The 19,539-nt window shown below is 44.0% G+C and overlaps 1 protein-coding gene across 4 annotated transcripts in view; it reads right to left on the minus strand.

Moving 5' to 3' along the window:
• The window catches only part of dhrsx (dehydrogenase/reductase (SDR family) X-linked), a 319,469-nt gene that overhangs the window by 194,773 nt on the left and 105,157 nt on the right, over positions 1-19,539 (minus strand). For all 4 annotated transcript variants that reach the window (XR_011595705.1, XM_070892525.1, XM_070892524.1 and 1 more), the window contains exon 3: positions 12,400-12,468. Coding sequence is in view for 3 of the 4 variants with exons in the window: in XM_070892525.1 (XP_070748626.1) it covers positions 12,400-12,468 (69 nt within the window). In the remaining variant the exon portion in view is untranslated. The remainder of the gene's footprint in view (positions 1-12,399; positions 12,469-19,539) is intronic.

A 19,539-nucleotide genomic window follows, 5' to 3' on the forward strand; every position in this document is an offset into this window, starting at 1 on the left:
GTGTTACTACAGTTGTACAGGGCCTTGGTGAGGCCACACCTGGAGTATTGTGTACAGTTTTGGTCTCCTAACTTGAGAAAGGACATTCTTGCTATTGAGGGAGTGCAGCAAAGGTTCACCAGACTGATTCCCAGGATGGCGGGACTGACATATCAAGAAAGACTGGATCAACTGGGCTTGTATTCACTGGGGTTCAGAAGAATGAGAGGGGATCTCATAGAAACGTTTAAAATCCTGACGGGTTAGACAGGTTAGATGCAGGAAGAATGTTCCCAATGTTGGCGAAGTCCAGAACCAGGAGTCACAGTCTAAGGATAAGGGGTAAGCCGTTTAGGACCGAGATGAGGAGAAACTTCTTCACCCAGAGAGTGGTGAACCTGTGGAATTCTCTACCACAGAAAGTTGTTGAGGCCAATTCACTAAATATATTCAAAAAGGAGTTAGATGTAGTCCTTACTACTAGGGGGATCAAGGGGTATGTCTCCTGCACTGGCTCAGTTTTATGTCAGATTTCGCTCCTGTGGAACGCCTTGGGACGTTTTATTATGTTAAAGGAGCTGTATAAATGCCGGTTGTTGTAACGATAAGATGGCCACTGAGGAGCTCAAACATTTGGGGAATCACAAAGCAAAGAGAAACAGAGAAAATAATCCTGTGGAAAAATGCTAAAATAATCAGGATCATCGAAAGCAGCTTAAAAGTTTAATTCCAAGCAGCTCTGTTCGTTACATGGGTCAATGCACTTCCCAGTATGGCACGCAGCCAGAGAGACCAGGAAGACCCCAGGTTTGATCTCAGATTAATGCCGTGGTGGGTGGTGGGTACAGCTGGCCTCAGCAACCTGGGTTAGGAAGGGGAATAATCGTTCAGGCTTCTTGTCTGTGATTTCAATTTGTGACTTCTAGTGGAAAGGGCACATTGGAACTGGCTGGGACGCCTCCCATTATGGAACAGACTACGAACCGCTGAGACTTCCTTTAAGAATGGCCACTTGGGCAAGACACGATAGGGCTGGTGGAACCATTAATCAACATGACTCAGTCGAGAGAGGTGGGGAGGAAATTTGAGAGGAAAACAACAACAAAGATTTCCAAATGAGAGACCACATTAGTGTGACTTCAATGGAAATTAAAAAAAGACAGACTTGGATTTATAGAGCACCTTGCACAACCACCAGACATCTCAGAGCACTTTACAGCCAATGAAGTACTTTTGAAGTGTAGTCACCATTATAATGCGGGAAACATGGCAGCAAGCACACAGCAAGCTCCCACAAGCAGCAATGTGATAATGACCAGATGATCTGTTTTTTTTTGTTACGTTGATTGAGGGATAAATATTGGCCAGGACACCAGGGATAACTCCCCTGCACTTCAGCGAAATAGTGTCATGGGATCTTTTACATCCACCTGAGAGAGATGAGGCCTCGATTTAATGTCTCATCTGAAAGACGGCACCTCCGACAGTGCAGCGCTCCCTCAGCACTGCACTGGAGCGTCAGCCTAGATTTATGTGCTCAAGTCCCTGGAGTGGGACTCGAACCCACAACCTTCTGACTCAGAGGCAAGTGTGCTACCCACTTGATGAAGAGAGATGTAGACCAGGCTGCCAATTCACTATCACCAGTTATACACCATCACACAAAGTCAAGATTATCCTCATTGAATGTCTTGCGCTGCACTTTAGACTGATGTGAAAGCATTTTTCAGCTTATATTCTGATTATTTTTGCATTCTTTTGCAGGATTTCTTTTCCCAAGAGATCATTTTCTTTGTTTCTCTTTGCTTTGTGATTCCCCAAATGTTTGAGCTTCTCAGTGGCCATCTTATCGTTACAACATTACAACAACTGGCATTTATATAGCTCCTTTAGCAAAGTAAGAAATCCCGCGGCGTTTTACAGGAGCAAAAACTGAGCCAGAAATGGAGACATTGGGACATGTGACTGAAAGCTTGGATTTAAACCATTGCTGCACCCAGTTCCCACTGAGGTTTACTTTGATATAAGCTTTGTATACTTTACATATAGCAAATGATATGTTGGCCTTTAATGCAAGGGGATGGAGTACAAGAGTAAGGAAGTCTTGTTGCAATTATACACGGCTTTGGTGAGACCACACCTGGAGTACTGTGCACAGTTTTTGCTCCATACCCAAGAATGGATATACTTGCCTTAGAAGGAGTGCAACGAAGGTAAAATTCTCCAGTCCAGGCAACATTCTCGTAAATCTTCTCTGTACCCTCTTGTGTGCAATCACACTTGACTAATTTTCAGCGCACCTCGACAGCCCCATAACTCAATCTCTACTCATTTTCTTCAGCATCGAGTTTCCACACCTGCCCAACGCTGTTGACCACACGGAACACTTAGGCGTTTTTCTCCCCCATCAGCATCTTACATTTCCGATTACACAAATATTGCTTCCTGTCGTTTGAACACTTCTTTTGCAGCTACTGTCATCACTATCCACCTTGATCAACAGTTTCCACACTTGGCTTGGTGAAATTCCTTTGGTTAATGTACACCAAAAATAATGTTATTATACGCAATGCAACGAATGCAAAGTGGACGGGAAAACTGAATTTATATCTGGAAATGATCATTTTGAGACAGCTTTAACATATACAGGACAAGCTGAAAGCATGGAGATGCTGAAGAATGTGTCATAACAAATGAGATAAGTGGGACATCACTGTCAATGAAACGTGTTGTGCAAATGAACAGCAACACGAGAAGATGTTAGCACAGTTGTAAATGAAATGGAAGCCAGCATACTATCTTCAATAAAGAGGAAAGCAGACACTGGGTCGGATCTGTCCCAGACACACAATATATGCTGTGCAGAATTTACTGCTGTGTAACCAGCATGAAGCCACATCCCTTCTCACTTTGTGACTCGGATAGTTCGGGCACCTTCACGTCACTATGCCATTCACTAGCTTTCAAATCTTGGTTGAAATGTTAGTATATGGACCTGCTTCTCTCTTCCCCATCCCATTTTCCTTTTGGCCAATGAAGCAACTTTGCTTCACTTCGAAACCTGTCCCGATCAACAACATCGACTTGCGTTGATAAAGTGTCTTTAACATCGAGAAACATCCAAAGACACTTAAAATGCCCCTTGGAACAAAAGCATCTACTCGCTGGGAAATAAATGTTGGAGTGTCCTCAAAGTGAAAGGGACCAAAATCAGGATTCTACCAACAGTCAAATATACTCATGATGCAATTTAGTTTGGAGAGATAAAAGAAAATACTTAGCACTGAAAGCAATCTCTCCGCTCCACAACACAAATAATCAAACCTGTATTAACACAAATTACTTTTTAATACGCAGCGACCTTAGTTTTGTAAGTATAAGTTGGACCTCTGTGGTCCGGTACTCTCGAGATCTGACCTGTGCTGGAACAGAGAATTTTCCGAACCACGGGAGGTCAAGCTTACCAGCACCTGTCGAAAGCCCCCGGGCTCGTGTGTGTGTGTGTGTGTGTGTGTGTGTGTGTGTGTGTGTGCGTATGCTGGCAGCCTGTGGGCGGTCCCTCAGCACCCGCTCACACACTCACTAACTGACTACTGCTCCAGTCAATCGCCGAAGACATTCACTGACTGACAGCCGCTCCGGCCAATCGCCGAACACATTCACTGACTGACAGCCGCTCCAACCAATCAAAACTTTTTTTTATAAACACTTCTCTCTCTCAGGCCCAACTAATGCCGAACCACGGATGGTTCCGGACTAGAATGTCCCGGACCAGAGATGTCCAACATGTAGTACTGCTTATGTCAGAGGGTTAATGAGGAACCAACACAACATTTTTTTGTCATGAGTAAACAATAACAATGTGCATTTATATTTCTGATGAAGGGTCAAAGACCCGAAACGTTAACTCTGTCTCTCTCCACAGATGTTGTCTGACCTGTTGAGATTTCCAGCATTTTCTGTTTTTATTTCAGATTCCAGCATCCGTAGTATTTAGCTTTTGTATTTATATAGTGCTTTAACATAGTACAATTACTCAAGGTGCTTCACAGGAGCGTTAGCAAACATAATTTAACACCGAGCCACATAAGGAGATATTAGGACAGGTGACCAAAGGTTTGGTCAAAGAGGTCGGTTTTAAGGAGTTTCTTAAAGGAGGAGATAGAGAGGTAGAGAGACGAAGAGGTTTAGGGAGGGATTTACAGAGCTTAGGACCTTGGCAGAAGGCACGGTCGCCAATGGTGGAGCAATTATAATCAGGGATACGCAAGAGGTCAGAATTGGAGGAGTGCAGCGATCTCGGAAGGTTGTAGGCCTGGAGGAGAGATAGGGAGTGGTGAGGCGAGGCCATAGAGGGATTTGAAAGCAAGGATGAGAATTTTAAAATCGAGGCAGAATGTTTTTGGAATAGGACTGGAGAGATAATCAGATACGCGACTGAGCACAACAGCACCATGCCATTGGGAGCAGGCAATGCAACTGTCACCAAGGAAGGCAACCATCCAGGGTTTGAATAATGGAGGGAGGAGTGGAGGTGAGTATTGTGACCTTCGTGTTGAAACAGGAAGAAATTCTATAGAACCTTCTCTCTCTTAATTGGCTCATAAATTCTGGCCTCCCCAGGTCCGTACTGAGTGTTTACGAAACCGGGAAGGCATCGCACAATGTGCATGTGCTGAAAACCAGCTTTTCCGATCTGTTAAGCTCCAGCTTGACAGATCCTCCGCATCTTGGGAGCGAGGACATTTGCAAGGGCAAGATTGCGGGATTTATCCATATCTTGCCCAGCAAATGTCCTGAAAACTCTTACGTCTGTAAAAGTATCAGGCGCAAGAGTTTTAAAACACACAAAAACATAATAAAATAAAATTTTAAAAAAACACATTTTATTGTTCAAAACTCTCCCCACTACAGTAAGTTTATTTTAAACCATAATTAAAAAAACTTTTTTTTAAAAATCGGAAAAATATACATTTTTTGTAAGACATAAATAACTTTAATTTAAATTAATGTTAAATATGTGATATGTGGTGTATTTTTTCTATTTTTTTTTAATTAGTGTTGTGTGTGTTTGGGGGTGTTTCTCAATCATAACCATTATTATGAATGAGAAAATACTTTATCTTGATTGGCTGGCTAGAGCCATGTGACCGCAACTCCAGCTCTAGACGTCCAGATGTGCACACGCTCCGACGCACAGTCAGTGGAGGCCTCAGGACTGGGATCTCTCGTGGGCGCAACAGGAACAGGCATCTTTTTTCCCCAATTTCAGTTGATCGCCTGCGGGAAGCAACCAACTGGGATTTCTAGGCCAATAAGTTGGGGACAATGTACAATCGGGCAGATTTTGCATGGTCTGTGGAACAAGCATCGCTGATGAGCTTGATGGACTTTTCTGCTCAAATCAGTACATACAAGGTGATGGCAGTGAGTTACAAAACAGTAATTCAGCTCAGGTGGCTCTGAAAATATTGTAAAGCCACAAGGCTTTTTAAGGTTTATTGACATTTACTGACAAACATTTGTTAAAACGAAAGAATGCATCTTTCACAACCACAGGACCTCCCTAGCTGCTTTACAGCCAATGAAGTACTTCTGAAGTACAGTAACTGTTGTAATGTAGGAAACGTGATAGCCACTGTGCACACAGCAAGAGGCGTGGGCCCCAGAGGCAGCACGGGCCAGCCCACACTGCGATATGTGTGCGCACTAGATCTGTGCAGCAGAGCTGGTTTCCAGTTGTCTTAGTTAATCCTTACCACTGGATCAAGACCTAGCTCTGTCAAGCCCGTGCGGTGGCTGGTGTGCAACGGCCACCACACGTTAAAAAAATTCACACACAGGCATCTTCCACCCTTCAGGATGTAGTTCAGGACCTGGAATATTAGGTCCTACATTGAAACACCTGTGAACTCATCCCTTTTTGGCGTGGAAGCAAGTCATCCTCGATACGAGGGAACGCCTATGAATGAGCAAGTTCCAACAAATAATGACCAGATAATCTGTTTCTGTTATATTGAGTGAGGGATAAATATTGGCCAGAAAACTGGGGATAACTCCTCTGCTCGTCTTCAAAATAGTGCCATGGTTTAACGTCTCATCCGAAAAATGGCATCTCCGACAGTGCAGCGCTCCCCTCAGCACTGCACTGGAGTGTCAGCCTGGATTTTGTGCTCATTTGAGACTTGAACCCACAACCTTCTGACAGAGGAGAGTGCGACCCACTGAGCCACGGCTGACACCTGAAGGAGTAACCTCAAACACTGGTACTCTGAAATAAAAACAGATGATCCTGGCAATGCACAGTGTGTCCATCGACATCTGCAAGAGAAAGCTTGATGAGCCGTGTAATCGCAAAAGTCCCACCTGAAACGTTACCGGATCTCTTCCAGGTGCATACTGACCTGCCATACATTTCTGGTTTACATTTTTTATATCACTTGAGGCAATAAACAGCTGATCAAACATCCACAATATTAATTTCTCGTTAATGGATAGCAGCGTCCTCTCTACTCTCCATGAAAACAATAGTATAGTATCTAAATGAGAAAGATTTCTTTTAAGATAAGCTCGCTTTAAGTACTGTTCTGGAGAGATTAACAGCTGCTGTGCATGTACATTAAAAGGGCTATTTCTAAAATCCCAGCTATCAATCTGATAAGTGTTTCTTTTCAGGTTCAAGCTCGCTACAACTCGGCATCGCTGGCTGATAAAAACTAATCTGCAGCATCTGAAATTAGTGCTTCTGAATCACATCAACCACATCCGAAAAAGTCACCTGGAGAACTGGGAAGGTGTCAAATTATTACATTATAATGTCTTTGAAATAGAGAGACTCTAGTTTGCAACTTTTGCCGAGCAAGCAATTTCATTTTAAAGTACAATTATAAAAAGCGGAAGAAATTGTGCAATTCAATTGCTAAAACACCAGTAAAATCCCAGAATCCCAGTCAATAAAATAGAATTTGAGAAATGGGAACGGTAACATAGTGGTTAGGTTACTGGACTCATAATCAAGAGGCCTGGATTGATAATCTGGAGCCATGAGTTCAAATCCCACCACGGCAGCTGGGGAATTTAAATTCAGTCAACAACAACAACAACTTCTTGAATTTATATAGTGCCTTTAACATAGTGAAACGTCCCAAGGTGCTTCACAGGAGTGTTATAAGATAAAAAATTTGACATCGAGCCACACAAGGAGAAATTTGGGCAGGTGACCAAAAGCTTGGTCAAAGAGGTAGGCTTGAAGGAGGAAAGAAGGGAGAGAGGCGGAGAGGTTTAGGCAGGGAGTTCCAGAGCTTAGGGCCGAGGCAACAGAAGGCACGGCCACCAATGGTTGAGTGATTATAATCAGTGACGCTCAAGAGGGAAGAATTAAAGGAGCGCTGCCATCTCGGGGGGTTATGGGGCTGGAGATATTACAGAGATAGGAAGGGGCGAGGCCATGGAGGGATTTGAAAACAAGGAGGAGAATTTTTAACAAATAAATAAATCTGGAATATAAAAGCTAGTCTCAGTGATGGTGACCATGAAACTACTGGAAACTCACCTGGTTCACTAATGTCCTTTAGAGAAGGAAATCTGCCATCCTTACCCGGTCTGACCTACAGCAATGTAGTTGAATCTTAACTGCCCTCTGAAATGGCCCAGCAAGCCACTCAGTTGTCCCAAAAACCACTACATCAAAGTGGGAGCACCACAGTGCAGCGAATTGAGAAGGTAGCTCACCTCACCTTCTCATTAGGGATGGGCAATAAATGCTGGCATTGCCAGCAACGCCCACATTTTGAGTTTGTGTGTATGTATTGGCACATGCGACGGAGCCTGCTCTCCAGTCATCCTAGATCCCTTTGCTACTAGACCAAGACCTTGCTCCATCAAGCCCGTGTGGTGGCTGGTGTACAACGGCCACCCTATGTTAAAAGAATTCACACACAGGCATCTTCTACTGTTTAAAATGAGTTCATCAGTCACCCGAGTATTCATTTTTAAGAGTGGAAGCAAGTCATCCTCGACCCCGAGGGACTGCCTATGATGATGACGACATCCCGTGAGTGAATTTTATAAAAAAGCTGAGAAAGGCCTTTCAATCTATCTTAGCTCATCCAGAAAGACCCCACATTTTCTCCTCCCCACCATCCCCCCCATCATAAAATCCAACTGTTCCTCAAACGATTCCTGGGATGAGAGTGTTGTCCTGTGAGGAGAGAGATAGATTGGGCCTGTACTCTCTGGAGTTTAGAAGTATGAGAGGTGATCTCATTGAAACAGATAAGATTCTGAGGGGGGTTGACAGGGTAGATGCAGAGAGGTTGTTTCCCCGGGCTGGAGAGTCCAGAAATTGGGGTTGTAGTCTCAGGGTAAGGGGCCGGCTTTTTAGGGCTGAGATGAGGAGAAATTTGTGGAATTCTCTATCCCAGAGGCGGTGGATGCTGAGTCATTGAGTGTATCCAAGGCTGAGATAAATAGATTTTTGAACTCTAAGGGTTGCAAGTGATATAGGGATTGGACGGAAAAGTGGAGCTAATGTAAAAATTCATCCATGATCTTATTGAATGATGGAGCAGGCTTGAGGGACTGGACACCGACTCCTGCTCCTGCTCCTAATTCTTAAGTTCTTATGGAAACTTAAGAATCGGTTGTCAGTCCCACCCTTTCCTCTCAGCCTGCAGGCCATAAACATGGAAAAGGAAGAGGACGAGAGATAATCATGGATTGTAGTTTTTTTCCATTCACTATCTGTACTGGAATTTTAAACAGGACTGTAAATAGTTTACAATTTTGCTGCCAATAGGGAATAGAGTAAGAAATACCTATGGAGGGGAGAAGATGGGTTAGCAATTCAAACTTCAGATAACATACATAGACCGCATGAACTAGATTGTAGCGATTTTGGATGCCACTGAAATGTTTGACTGAATTGCAGCAGTAGACTAACATTCTGTCCCACTATCTATTGCACTATACATTATAGGCAGAAACTACAAAGCACAGATCTTCGGTAGACACAAGCGTGGAACCCAGAATTAGGTCTGAAATCAGCAGCAGCAGTAATACCTCTGCTGTAATAATCATGCTTGACAAATCTCCCAGAATTTTTTGAGGATGTAACTAGTAGAGTGGACAAGGGAGAACCAGTGGATGTGGTGTATTTGGACTTTCAAAAGGCTTTTGACAAGGTCCCACACAAAAGATTGGTGTGCAAAATTAAAGCACATCGTATTGGGGGTAATGTACTGACGTGGATAGAGAACTGGTTGGCAGATAGGAAGCAGAAAAACGGGATAAACGGGTCCTTTTCAGAATGGCAGGCAGTGACTAGTGGAGTGCCGCAGGGCTCAGTGCTGGTACCCCAGCTATTTACAATATACATCAATGATTTAGATGAAGGAATTGAGTGTAATATCTCCAAGTTTGCAGATGACACTAAGCTGGGTGGCAGTGTGAGCTGTGAGAAGGATGCTAAGAGGCTGCAGAGTGACTTGTACAGGTTAGGTCAGTGGGCAAATGCATGGCAGATGCAGTATAAGGTGGATAAATGTGAGGTTATCCACTTTGGTGGCAAAAACACAAAGGCAAAATATTATCTGAATGGCGGCAGATTAGGAAAAGGGGAGGTGCAACGGGACCTGGGTGTCATGGTACATCAGTCATTGAAAGTTGGCATGCAGGTACAGCAGGCGGTGAAGAAGGCAAATGGTATGTTGGCCTTCATAGCTAGGGGATTTGAGTATAGGAGCAGGGAGATCTTACTGCAGTTGTACAGGGCCTTGGTGAGGCCTCATCTGGAATATTGTGTTCAGTTTTGGTCTCCTAATCTGAGGAAGGACGTTCTTGCTATTGAGGGAGTACAGCGAAGGTTCATCAGCCTGTTCCCAGGATGGTAGGACTGACATATGAGGAGAGACTGGATCGTCTGGGTCTGTATTCACTGGAGTTTAGAAGGATGAGAGGGGATCTCATAGAAACATATAAAATGTTGATGAGACTGGACAGGTTAGATGCAAGAAGATTAATCCCGATATTGGGGAAGTCCAGAACCAGGGGACACAGTCTAAGGATAATGGGTAAGCCATTTAGGACTGAGATGAAGAGAAACTTCTTCACTCAGAGAGTTGTTAACCTGTGGAATTCTCTTCCGCATAGAGTTGTTGATGCCAGTTCGTTAGATATATTCAAGAGGGAGTTGGTTGTGGCCCTTATGGCTAAAGGGATCAAGGGGTATGGAGAGAAAGCAGGAAAGGGGTACTGAGGTGAATTATCAGCCATGATCTTATTGAATGGTGGTGCAGGCTCAAAGGTCCGAATGGCGTACTCCTGCACCTATTTTCTATGTTTCTCTCCATAGGATCAGTAGACAATTCAGCACCTCAGACCTAATCCCCATTCAATTAGATCATGGCTGATGTGTACCTCAACTCTACTTACCCGCCTTTGTTCCATATCCCTTGGCACCTTCAACTGACCCAGCATCCTCAGCATTTTGGGGAAGCTAGCTCCAGATTTCCACTCTCGCTGGTGTGAACAAGTACTTCCTGAATTCACTCCTAATTTTAAGTTCATGCTCTCTTATTCTGGAATCATTGGCTCCTGGTCCGCCAACGTGTCACCCACACTATCTCTGTAACCTCCTCCAGCTCTACAACTCTTTGAGAAATCTCAATTCCTGCAATTCTGGTTTCTTGTTAAACTCTGACTTCCATCGTCCCACCATTGGGGGCCATGCCTTCAGCTGCCTAGGCCCTAAGCTCTGGAATTCCCTCCCTGAACCTCTCCGCTTCTCCACCTCTCGCTCCTCCTTTAAGACGCTCTTTAAAGCCTACACCTTTGACCGAGCTTTTGGTCACCTGTCCTAATGTCTCTTTCTTTGGCTCAGTATCAGTTTTTATATACTTGTGAAGTGCCTTGGGATGGTTTTCTACTTTAAAGGTGCTATATAAATGCAAGATGTTGTTGGATTCCACCACTAGAGGAAATCATTTCTCTTTATCTGCCCTACTGAATCCCTTAATTATTTTAGATAATTTGATCAGGTCATCCCTTTGACCTTCTAAACTCATGAGAATAGAAGCCAAGTTTATGCTAGGTGTTCTCATAATTTAACCCATTAAGCCCAGGTATCCTTCTGGTGAATCTGCGCTGTACCCCTTCCAAGACCAATATATCTTTCCTGAAGTTTGATGACCAAAACTGAACACAGTACCCAGGTGGGGTCTGACCAAGGCAGTTTCAAACTGGGGTGTGGATCCCACTGAGTGCCAGATCTCGGACATCCCTGCAGAGACAGTAAGTTCTCCGTTATTATTTATCTTGTACAATCCAGCTGGAAACCTGGGAGCAGTCACTGGCTTTCTCCCTGAACAATGTTGTTCTGAAAAAGGGTCATCGACCCAAAACGTTAACTCTGCTTCCTCTCCACAGATGCTGCCTGACCTGCTGAGATTCCCAGCATTTTCTGTTTTTATTCCAGATTCCAGTATCCGCAGTATTTTGCTTTTGTGTAATGTTGTATGGATCAGATTACGATGATCAGATTAAGACAATAGTTTCCCCAAAAATTATAATGGACCATTTAAGAAAGAAAAAGCATGAGGCTGGATTTTCGGAGGGAGGCCCTTTCGGTTGCTAATCGTGGTGGGGCGGTAAATTTTGCGCCGGGAAATGGTTTGCGACTGCAGCCACAAAATTCAGCGACTAGGCCCCGAGTGTGGAGCGGAACGCCAAGGGAGGAATTCAACACCTCTCTTAGGGCGATAGGCCGGGTGAGCGACTGAAAATCCATTGCTAAAGAGCTGGATTCGGAGCGCCCTAAGAGAGGCATCCCTGGAGAAAAAAAAAAAAATCGGCACAAAAAACATTCCCAATACCTTGGTCACACCACATAAAGATAAATCGGCAATAAAACCAAACCGTACCTCGTGCAGTAATTTCTTCGCTCATCGAGTCTGGAACAGTTCTGACCGCCTGGTTTTTCAGGCGGTCCCACGACAGGGCGCTACGGGGTCAGCGCGAAACAAGAGTAACAGCGCTGTCGAAACTGGTGGCGTTGCACACATGGCGCGGTGCTCCCGGGCCGTACTGTCAGCGCCCCCCGCAAATCCGGCACCAGATTTCCTGGTGGGGTGCTGGAAGCATTACCGCCCTTCCGGGGTGTCAATAGAGGCGGAGAGCCAAGGAAAATCCAGCCCATTGTCACTGACTCTACGTCTTAACATTAGTTAATGACTGCTTTAGGATGCAGCTGAGCTTTTAACCCTCTAACGGCAAGGATCTTTGCAATTTCCTCAGAGGCTTCTCCAATTCTCTAAAGGAACAAACTTTTATTTCTGTCCCTTGTCGCTACTAAACGGGAATTTACTAAAAGAGCGAGATGTCACGAACAATCCAGATGTTTCCTATCAAGGGATGTATAATTACCTTTTCTATTCCCAGTTTCCTCGACAATTCTGCTTACGGACTCTTGGCCCTTATTTTCACGATTGCCAGCTGCAACAAAAAAAAAAGAAACACAAAACTGTTACCACACGTGCTGTCCCCTAACATACACGGAATCTGTGCGCAAGTCACTGGCAACTGTACAAAGCAGAGAAGGAGAAAACTCAACCTTACGGCGATGACTACTCCCTCAAGCACTGGCTGCAGAGCCATCTGTGTACACACGTACAAAAGGACAATACAAATATGAACATGATCTAAAATACCCATCGACATCTTCATGAAAACAGCCACGATAACTGTCTACAGGATACGTGAGCAGGAGCAGTGGAACATCTGGCTTTATTGCAGGAGTCAATAAGGCTTCTTAACACATGATCAGCTCTGCTGGGCAGGCCACATAGTCCGCATGCCAGACACGAGACTCCCAAAGCAAGTGGTCTACTCGGAGCTCCTGCATGGCAAACGAGCCAAAGGTGGGCAGCGGAAACGCTACAAGGATACCCTCAAAGCCTCCCTGATAAAGTGCAATATCCCCCACTGACAGCTGGGAGACCCTGGCCCAAGACCGCCCTAAGTGGAGGAAGTTCAGCCGAGAGGGCGCTGAGCACCTCGAGTTTCATCGCCGAGAGCATGCAGAAATCAAGCGCAGACAGCAGAAAGAGCGTGCGGCAAACCAGTCCCACCCACCCCTTCCCTCAACGACTATCTGTCCCACCTGTGACAGGGACTGTGGTTCTCATATTGGACTGTTCAGCCACCAAAGAACTCACTTCAGGAGTGGAAGCAAGTCTTCCTCGATTCTGAGGGACTGCCTATGATGATCTTAACTCTCGGGTGAAATATATTTTGTCGTGGGTTCTTTGCTGAAGAATTCATAGCAACACGTTGCTATTAAGAACTAGTTGGTTTATTAGCAAAAGGTTTAACAATCACCCTACACATTACCAGTTCATCCACCAGGATCACAACCACCTGTCTTATCGTGGAATCCCTGAACCCAACTGGTTGAGGTTTTATTGAGTCTTGTGAACATCATGTGACTGGCTAAGCCACTCATAACTCAATAGCTCTGCAAACCTGTGATCATACTCATAGGTGCATATATTACAATGGGCAACTCGTGGCAATTTTTTTTTAAATTAGTTCCTGGAATGTGGGCATCGCTGGCAAGGCTGGCATTTATTATCCTCCCTAATTGCCCTTGAGAAGGTGGTGGTAATGAACCGCTGCAGGTGTTTTTCCTAGCGGTTTGATACAACTGAGTGGCTTACTGGGCCATTTCAGAGGGCAGTTAACCACATTGCTGTGGGTCTGGAGTCACATCTAGGCCAGACCGGGTAAGGGCAGCAGATTTTCTTCCCTAATTTCATGGTCACCGTTACTGATACGAGCTTTTTATTCCAGATTTATTTAGTTAACTGAATTTAAATACCCTAGCTGCCCTGGTGGGATTTGAACTCACGTCCCCAGATCATTAGACCAGGCCTATGGATTACTAATAGATTAACATAACCACTATGCTACCATACCCCTAAATGTCTTTTGAAGGTCCGAACCTGTGCTTATTCGGTTCATTTCTCTTTGTTTGATGGGTGTGGGGATAAATTTTGTTTTAAAATAAAATAATTTGTTAAAATGTCATGTTTATTGAAAGTGGCTAATGTCTTATAATATACCACAGAAGCTGTGAGGGGATCTGATGGACTTGATGGAGAAACTATTTTCATTGGTTCAGGAGACTAGGTCGAGGGGTCATATCAGAGCCAGGCCTTTCAGGAGTGAAGTTAGGAATCTCTTCTGCAAATGGTAATTGATGCTAAATAAATGATTAATTTTAAAGCTGAGGTTGATATATTTTTGTTAACCAAAGGTTTTCAGGGATGGGGCAAAGTGGGGATATGAGTTAGGTCGCAGATCAGCCATGATCTCATTGAATGGCAGAACAGGCTCAAGGGGCTAAAATGGCCTACTTCTGTTCCTAGGAGACATTTTATCAGGCCACCTGATGGAAACCAATTTGCCCCAATTAACCCACTGTCCCGACTGACAGAAGTCACAGTTGACCAGTGACCTTAGTGTGGAATAGGCATTAAGCATTTTGCACAGGGAAATTATGCAATTCCATCCAAGTAAACAAAAAAATGAATGAAAGAATTAGATTGGAACATTCTAAATTTGCCATTGGACACATTGTACATAAAGAAAACATGTTCTTATCACTCTGGTTTAGTACAGCAGGCAGTGATTTTGATGCCACCACTGTATATTTGTTTGAATGTGGTAGTATCCAAAATTGGAAAAGTAACCAGAGAGAGTGGTGGTAGTAGCTGTGACCACTACGTTAACCAATTGTGTGATGAGAGAAAGCAGCAAAAACTTACATAGCGCCTTTCACAACCCCAGGATACCCCAAGAAGAATTAGGAGCGTCAAACCTTATTGATTTTCTGTAATGGGCACTTTGATAAATCCTCTTCGATGAATGAATGTCAGCCATGGTTCAGTGGTAGCATTCTCACCTCTGAGTCAGAAGGTTGTGGGTTAAAGCTCCCCGCTGGAGACTTGAGCACACAACCCAGGTTTACATTTCAGTGCAGTACTGAGGGAGTATTGCACTGTAAGAGGTGCCGAAACATTAAACCTCGCTGCCCTCTCAGGTGGATATAAAAGATTCCATGGCACTCGTCAAAGAAAAGCAGAGGAGTTCTCCCGGTGACTTGGTCAACATTTATCCCTCAACCAACATCACGAACGATAAACAGATTATCTAGCTATTTGCCAATGTCACTCCATTGTTTAAGACGGGTAGGAGAGATAAACGAGGAAATTATAGGCCTGTTAGAATAACATCAGTTGTGGGGAAGTTACTAGAATCTGTTATTAGGGACAGAGGCACTGACCATTTGGACAAATAAAAGATGATGTAAAGGATAAGTCATATCGACAAAACCTAGTTGAATTTTTTGAGGAGATAACTAATGTGGCAGATAAGGGAATTTCTATGGATGTCATTTATATGGACTTCCAGAAGGCATTCAATAAGGTTCCACATAAGAGACTGTTAAGAAGAATGAAAGCCGACAGAATTGGAGGGAACCTACTGGCCTGAATAGCGAATTGGTTCGGAGGTAGGAGATATCTGGAACTCCCTCCCTAAACCTCTTCGCATCTCTACCTCTCTTTCCCCCTTTAAGACGCTCCTTAAAATCTACCTCTTTGACCAAGCTTTTGGTCACCTGCTCTAATTTCTCATGTGACCTGAGACAAAATATTTGACACCAAAACACTCCTGTGAAGCCCCTTGGGACGCTTTAATATGTTAATGACGCTATATAAACACAAGTTGTTGTTACCATATGATTATTTTGGTAATTGTATATTCTGCTCATGAAAACATCACTAGATTATCCCTTTCACCCCTCCTCTTTGGAAAAAAAAGGTTTCCTCCCCTCTTTCACACAATTTCTAATTGAGAGAACCAAGGTTTTTGCCAGCGTCTCTGTACACTACAAGCTATACAACATGAGCCCAGGTTGATATCCCTTTCAATGTCTCCATCCAACCAAGGGAAAAAAATGCCTCACCATTTTTGTCTCCAGTTTTTCGAGAGGTAACCAGGCGGGTCGATGAGGGCAGTGCTGATGATGTAGTGTATATGGAGTTTAGCAAAGCTAAAGTAAAAGCCCATGGGATCCAGTGCAAAGTGGCAAGTTGGATCCAAAATTGGCTCAGAGGCAGGAAGCAAAGGGTAATGATTTGTTTTGGTTACTGGAAGGATATTTCCAGTGGGGTTTTGCAGGGCTCAGTACTAGGTCCCTTGCTTTTTGTGGTATACATCAATGATCTCGACTTGAATATAGGGGGTATGATTAAGAAGTTTGAAATGATACTAAAAGCAGCTGTATGGTTGATAATGAAGAAGAAAGCTGCGGACTGCAGGAAGATATCAATCAACTGGTCAGGTGGGCAGAACAGTGGTAAATGGAATTTAATCTGGAGAAGTGTGAGGTAATGCATTTGGGGAGGGCGAACAAGGAAAGGGAATACACATTAAATGGTAGGACACTGAGAAGTGTAGAGGAACAAAGGGACCTAGGAGTACATGTCCACAGATTCCTGAAGGTAGCAGGCCAGTAGATAAGGTGATTAAGAAGGCATACGGAATGCTTACCTTTATTAGCTGAGGCATAGAATATAAGAGCAAGGGGGTTATGCTTGGATTGTATAAAACACTGGTTAGGCCACAGCTGGAGTACTGTGTGTAGTTCTGGTCACCACATTAGAGGAAGGATGTGAATGCACTGGAGAGAGTACAGAGGAGATTTACGAGGATGTTGCTGGGAGTGGAGAATCTTAGCTATGAGGACAGATTGGATAGGCTGGGTTTGTTTCCATTGGAACAGAGGAGGCTGAGGGGAGACCTCATTGAGGTGTATAAAATTATGAGAGGCCTAGATATAGTGGATAGAAAGGGCCTTTTTCCCTTAGCAGAGGGGTCAACAACCAGGGGGCATAAATTTAAAGTAATTGGGAGAAGGTTTAGAGAATATTTGAGGGGAAAATTCTTCATGCAAAGGGTTGTGGGGATCTGAGTGAGACTCACTGACTGAAAGGGTGGTAGAGGCACATTTAAGAAGTCCTTGGTTGTGCACTTGAAGTGCTGTAATCTGCAGGATTACGGACCTAGAGCTTGAAAGTGGGATTCGGCTGGACAGCCTCTTGTTGGCCGGCATGGACACGATGGACCGAAATGGCCTTGTTCCATGTTGTAAATTTCTATGATTCTATATAGAGTAGGGAGAATGGGCAAGTAATCAAATTGGCAGGATGTGATGAGTGGTATCCCCCAGGGATCTGTACTGGGGCCTCAGCTTTTCAATATATTTTTAAATGGCTTGGATGAAGGATTAGAGAGCTATATATCCAAGTTTGGTGATGACACTGAGTTAGATGGCACAGTAGATTGAAACATAGAAATTAGGTGCAGGAGTAGGCCATTCGGCCCTTCGAGCTTGCACCAACATTCAATATGATCACGGCTGATCATGCAACTTCAGTACCTCATTCCTGCTTTCTCTCTATACCCCTTGATCCCTTTATCCGTAAGGGCCACAACTAACTCCCTTTTGAACGATATCGGTATGGGTGGAGCTATGGAATACCAAAGGGTAGAAAACGCTAGTGGGAGTTGTGTACAGACCTCCAAACAGTAGTAGTGATGTTGGGGAGGTAATCAAACAAGAAATTAGGGGCGCATGCAATAAAGATGCAGCAGTTATAATGGGTGATTTTAATATGTATATAGATTGGGCTAACCAAACTGGAAACAATATGGTGGAGGAGGATTTCCTGGAGTGCATAAGGGATGGTTTTCTAGACCAATATGTCGAGGAACCAACTAGGGGGGAGGCCATCTTAGACTGGGTGTTGTGAAATGAGAGAGGATTAATTAGCAATCTCGTTGTGCGAGGCCCATTGGGTAAGAGTGACCATAATATGGTGGAATTCTACATTAGGATGGAGAAGGAAACAGTTAATTCAGAGACCATGGTCCAGAACTTAAAGAAGAGTAACTTTGAAGGTATGAGGTGTGAATTGGCTAGGATAGATTGGCGAATGATGCTTAAGGGGTTAACAGTGGATGGGCAATGGCAGACATTGAGAGACCGCATGGATGAACTACAACAAATGTACATTCCTATCTGGCGTAAAAATAAAGAAGGGAAGGTGGCTCAACCGTGGCTATCAAGGGAAATCAGGGATAGTATTAAAGCCAAGGAAGTGGCATACAAATTGACCAGAAATAGCAGCGAACCCGGGGACTGGGAGAAATTTAGAACCCAGCAGAGGAGGACAAAGGGTTTGATTAGGGCAGGGAAAATAGAGTACGAGAGGAAGCTTGAAGGGAACATTAAAATGGACTGAAAAGCTTCTATAGGTATGTAAAGAGAAAAAGGTTAGTAAAGACAAACGTAGGTCCCCTGCAGTCAGAATCAGGGGAAGTCATAAATGGGAACAAAGAAATGGCAGACCAATTGAACAAGTACTCTGTTTAAAAAAGGGGGCAGACAAAAGGCAGGTAACTGTAGGCCGGTTCGTTTAACATCTGTATTGGGGAAAATACTTGAAGCTATCATTAAGGAAGAAATAGCGGGACATCTGGATAGGAATAGTGCAATCAAGCAGACACAACATGGATTCATGAAGGGGAAATCATGTTTAACTAATTTACCGGAATTCTTTGAGGATATAACAAGCATGGTGGATAGAGGTGTACCGATGGATGTGGTGTATTTAGATTTCCAAAAGGCATTCAATAAGGTGCCACACAAAAGGTTACTGCAGAAGATAAAGGTACGCGGAGTCAGAGGAAATGTATTAGCATGGATAGAGAATTGGCTGGCTAAGAGAAAGCAGAGAGTCGGGATAAATGGGTCCTTTTCGGGTTGGAAATCGGTGGTTAGTGGTGTGCCACAGGGATCGGTGCTGGGACCACAACTGTTTACAATATACATAGATGACCTGGAAGAGGGGACAGAGTGTAGTGTAACAAAATTTGCAGACGACACAAAGATTAGTGGGAAAGCGGGTTGTGTATAGGACACAGAGAGGCTGCAAAGAGATTTAGATAGGTTAAGCGAATGGGCTAAGGTTTGGCAGATGGAATACAATGTCAGAAAGTGTGAGGTCATCCATCTTGGGAAAAAAAACAGTAAAAGGGAATATTATTTGAATGGGGAGAAATTACAACATGCTGCAGTGCAGAGGGACCTGGGGGTCCTTGTGCATGAATCCCAAAAAGTTAGTTTGCAGGTGCAGCAGGTAATCAGGAAGGCAAATGGAATGTTGGCCTTCATTGCGAGAGGGATGGAGTACAAAAGCAGGGAGGTCCTGCTGTAACTGTACAGGGTATCGGTGAGGCCGCACCTGGAGTACTGCGTGCAGTTTTGGTCACCTTACTTAAGGAAGGATATACTAGCCTTGGAGGGGGTACAGAGACGATTCACGAGGCTGATTCTGGAGATGAGGGGGTTACCTTATGATGATAGATTGAGTAGACTGGGTCTTTATTCGTTGGATTTCAGAAGGATGAGGGGTGATCTTATAGAAACATTTAAAA

The sequence above is a fragment of the Pristiophorus japonicus genome, chromosome 10 (assembly GCF_044704955.1).
Source record: "Pristiophorus japonicus isolate sPriJap1 chromosome 10, sPriJap1.hap1, whole genome shotgun sequence".
NCBI lineage: Eukaryota > Metazoa > Chordata > Chondrichthyes > Pristiophoridae > Pristiophorus > Pristiophorus japonicus.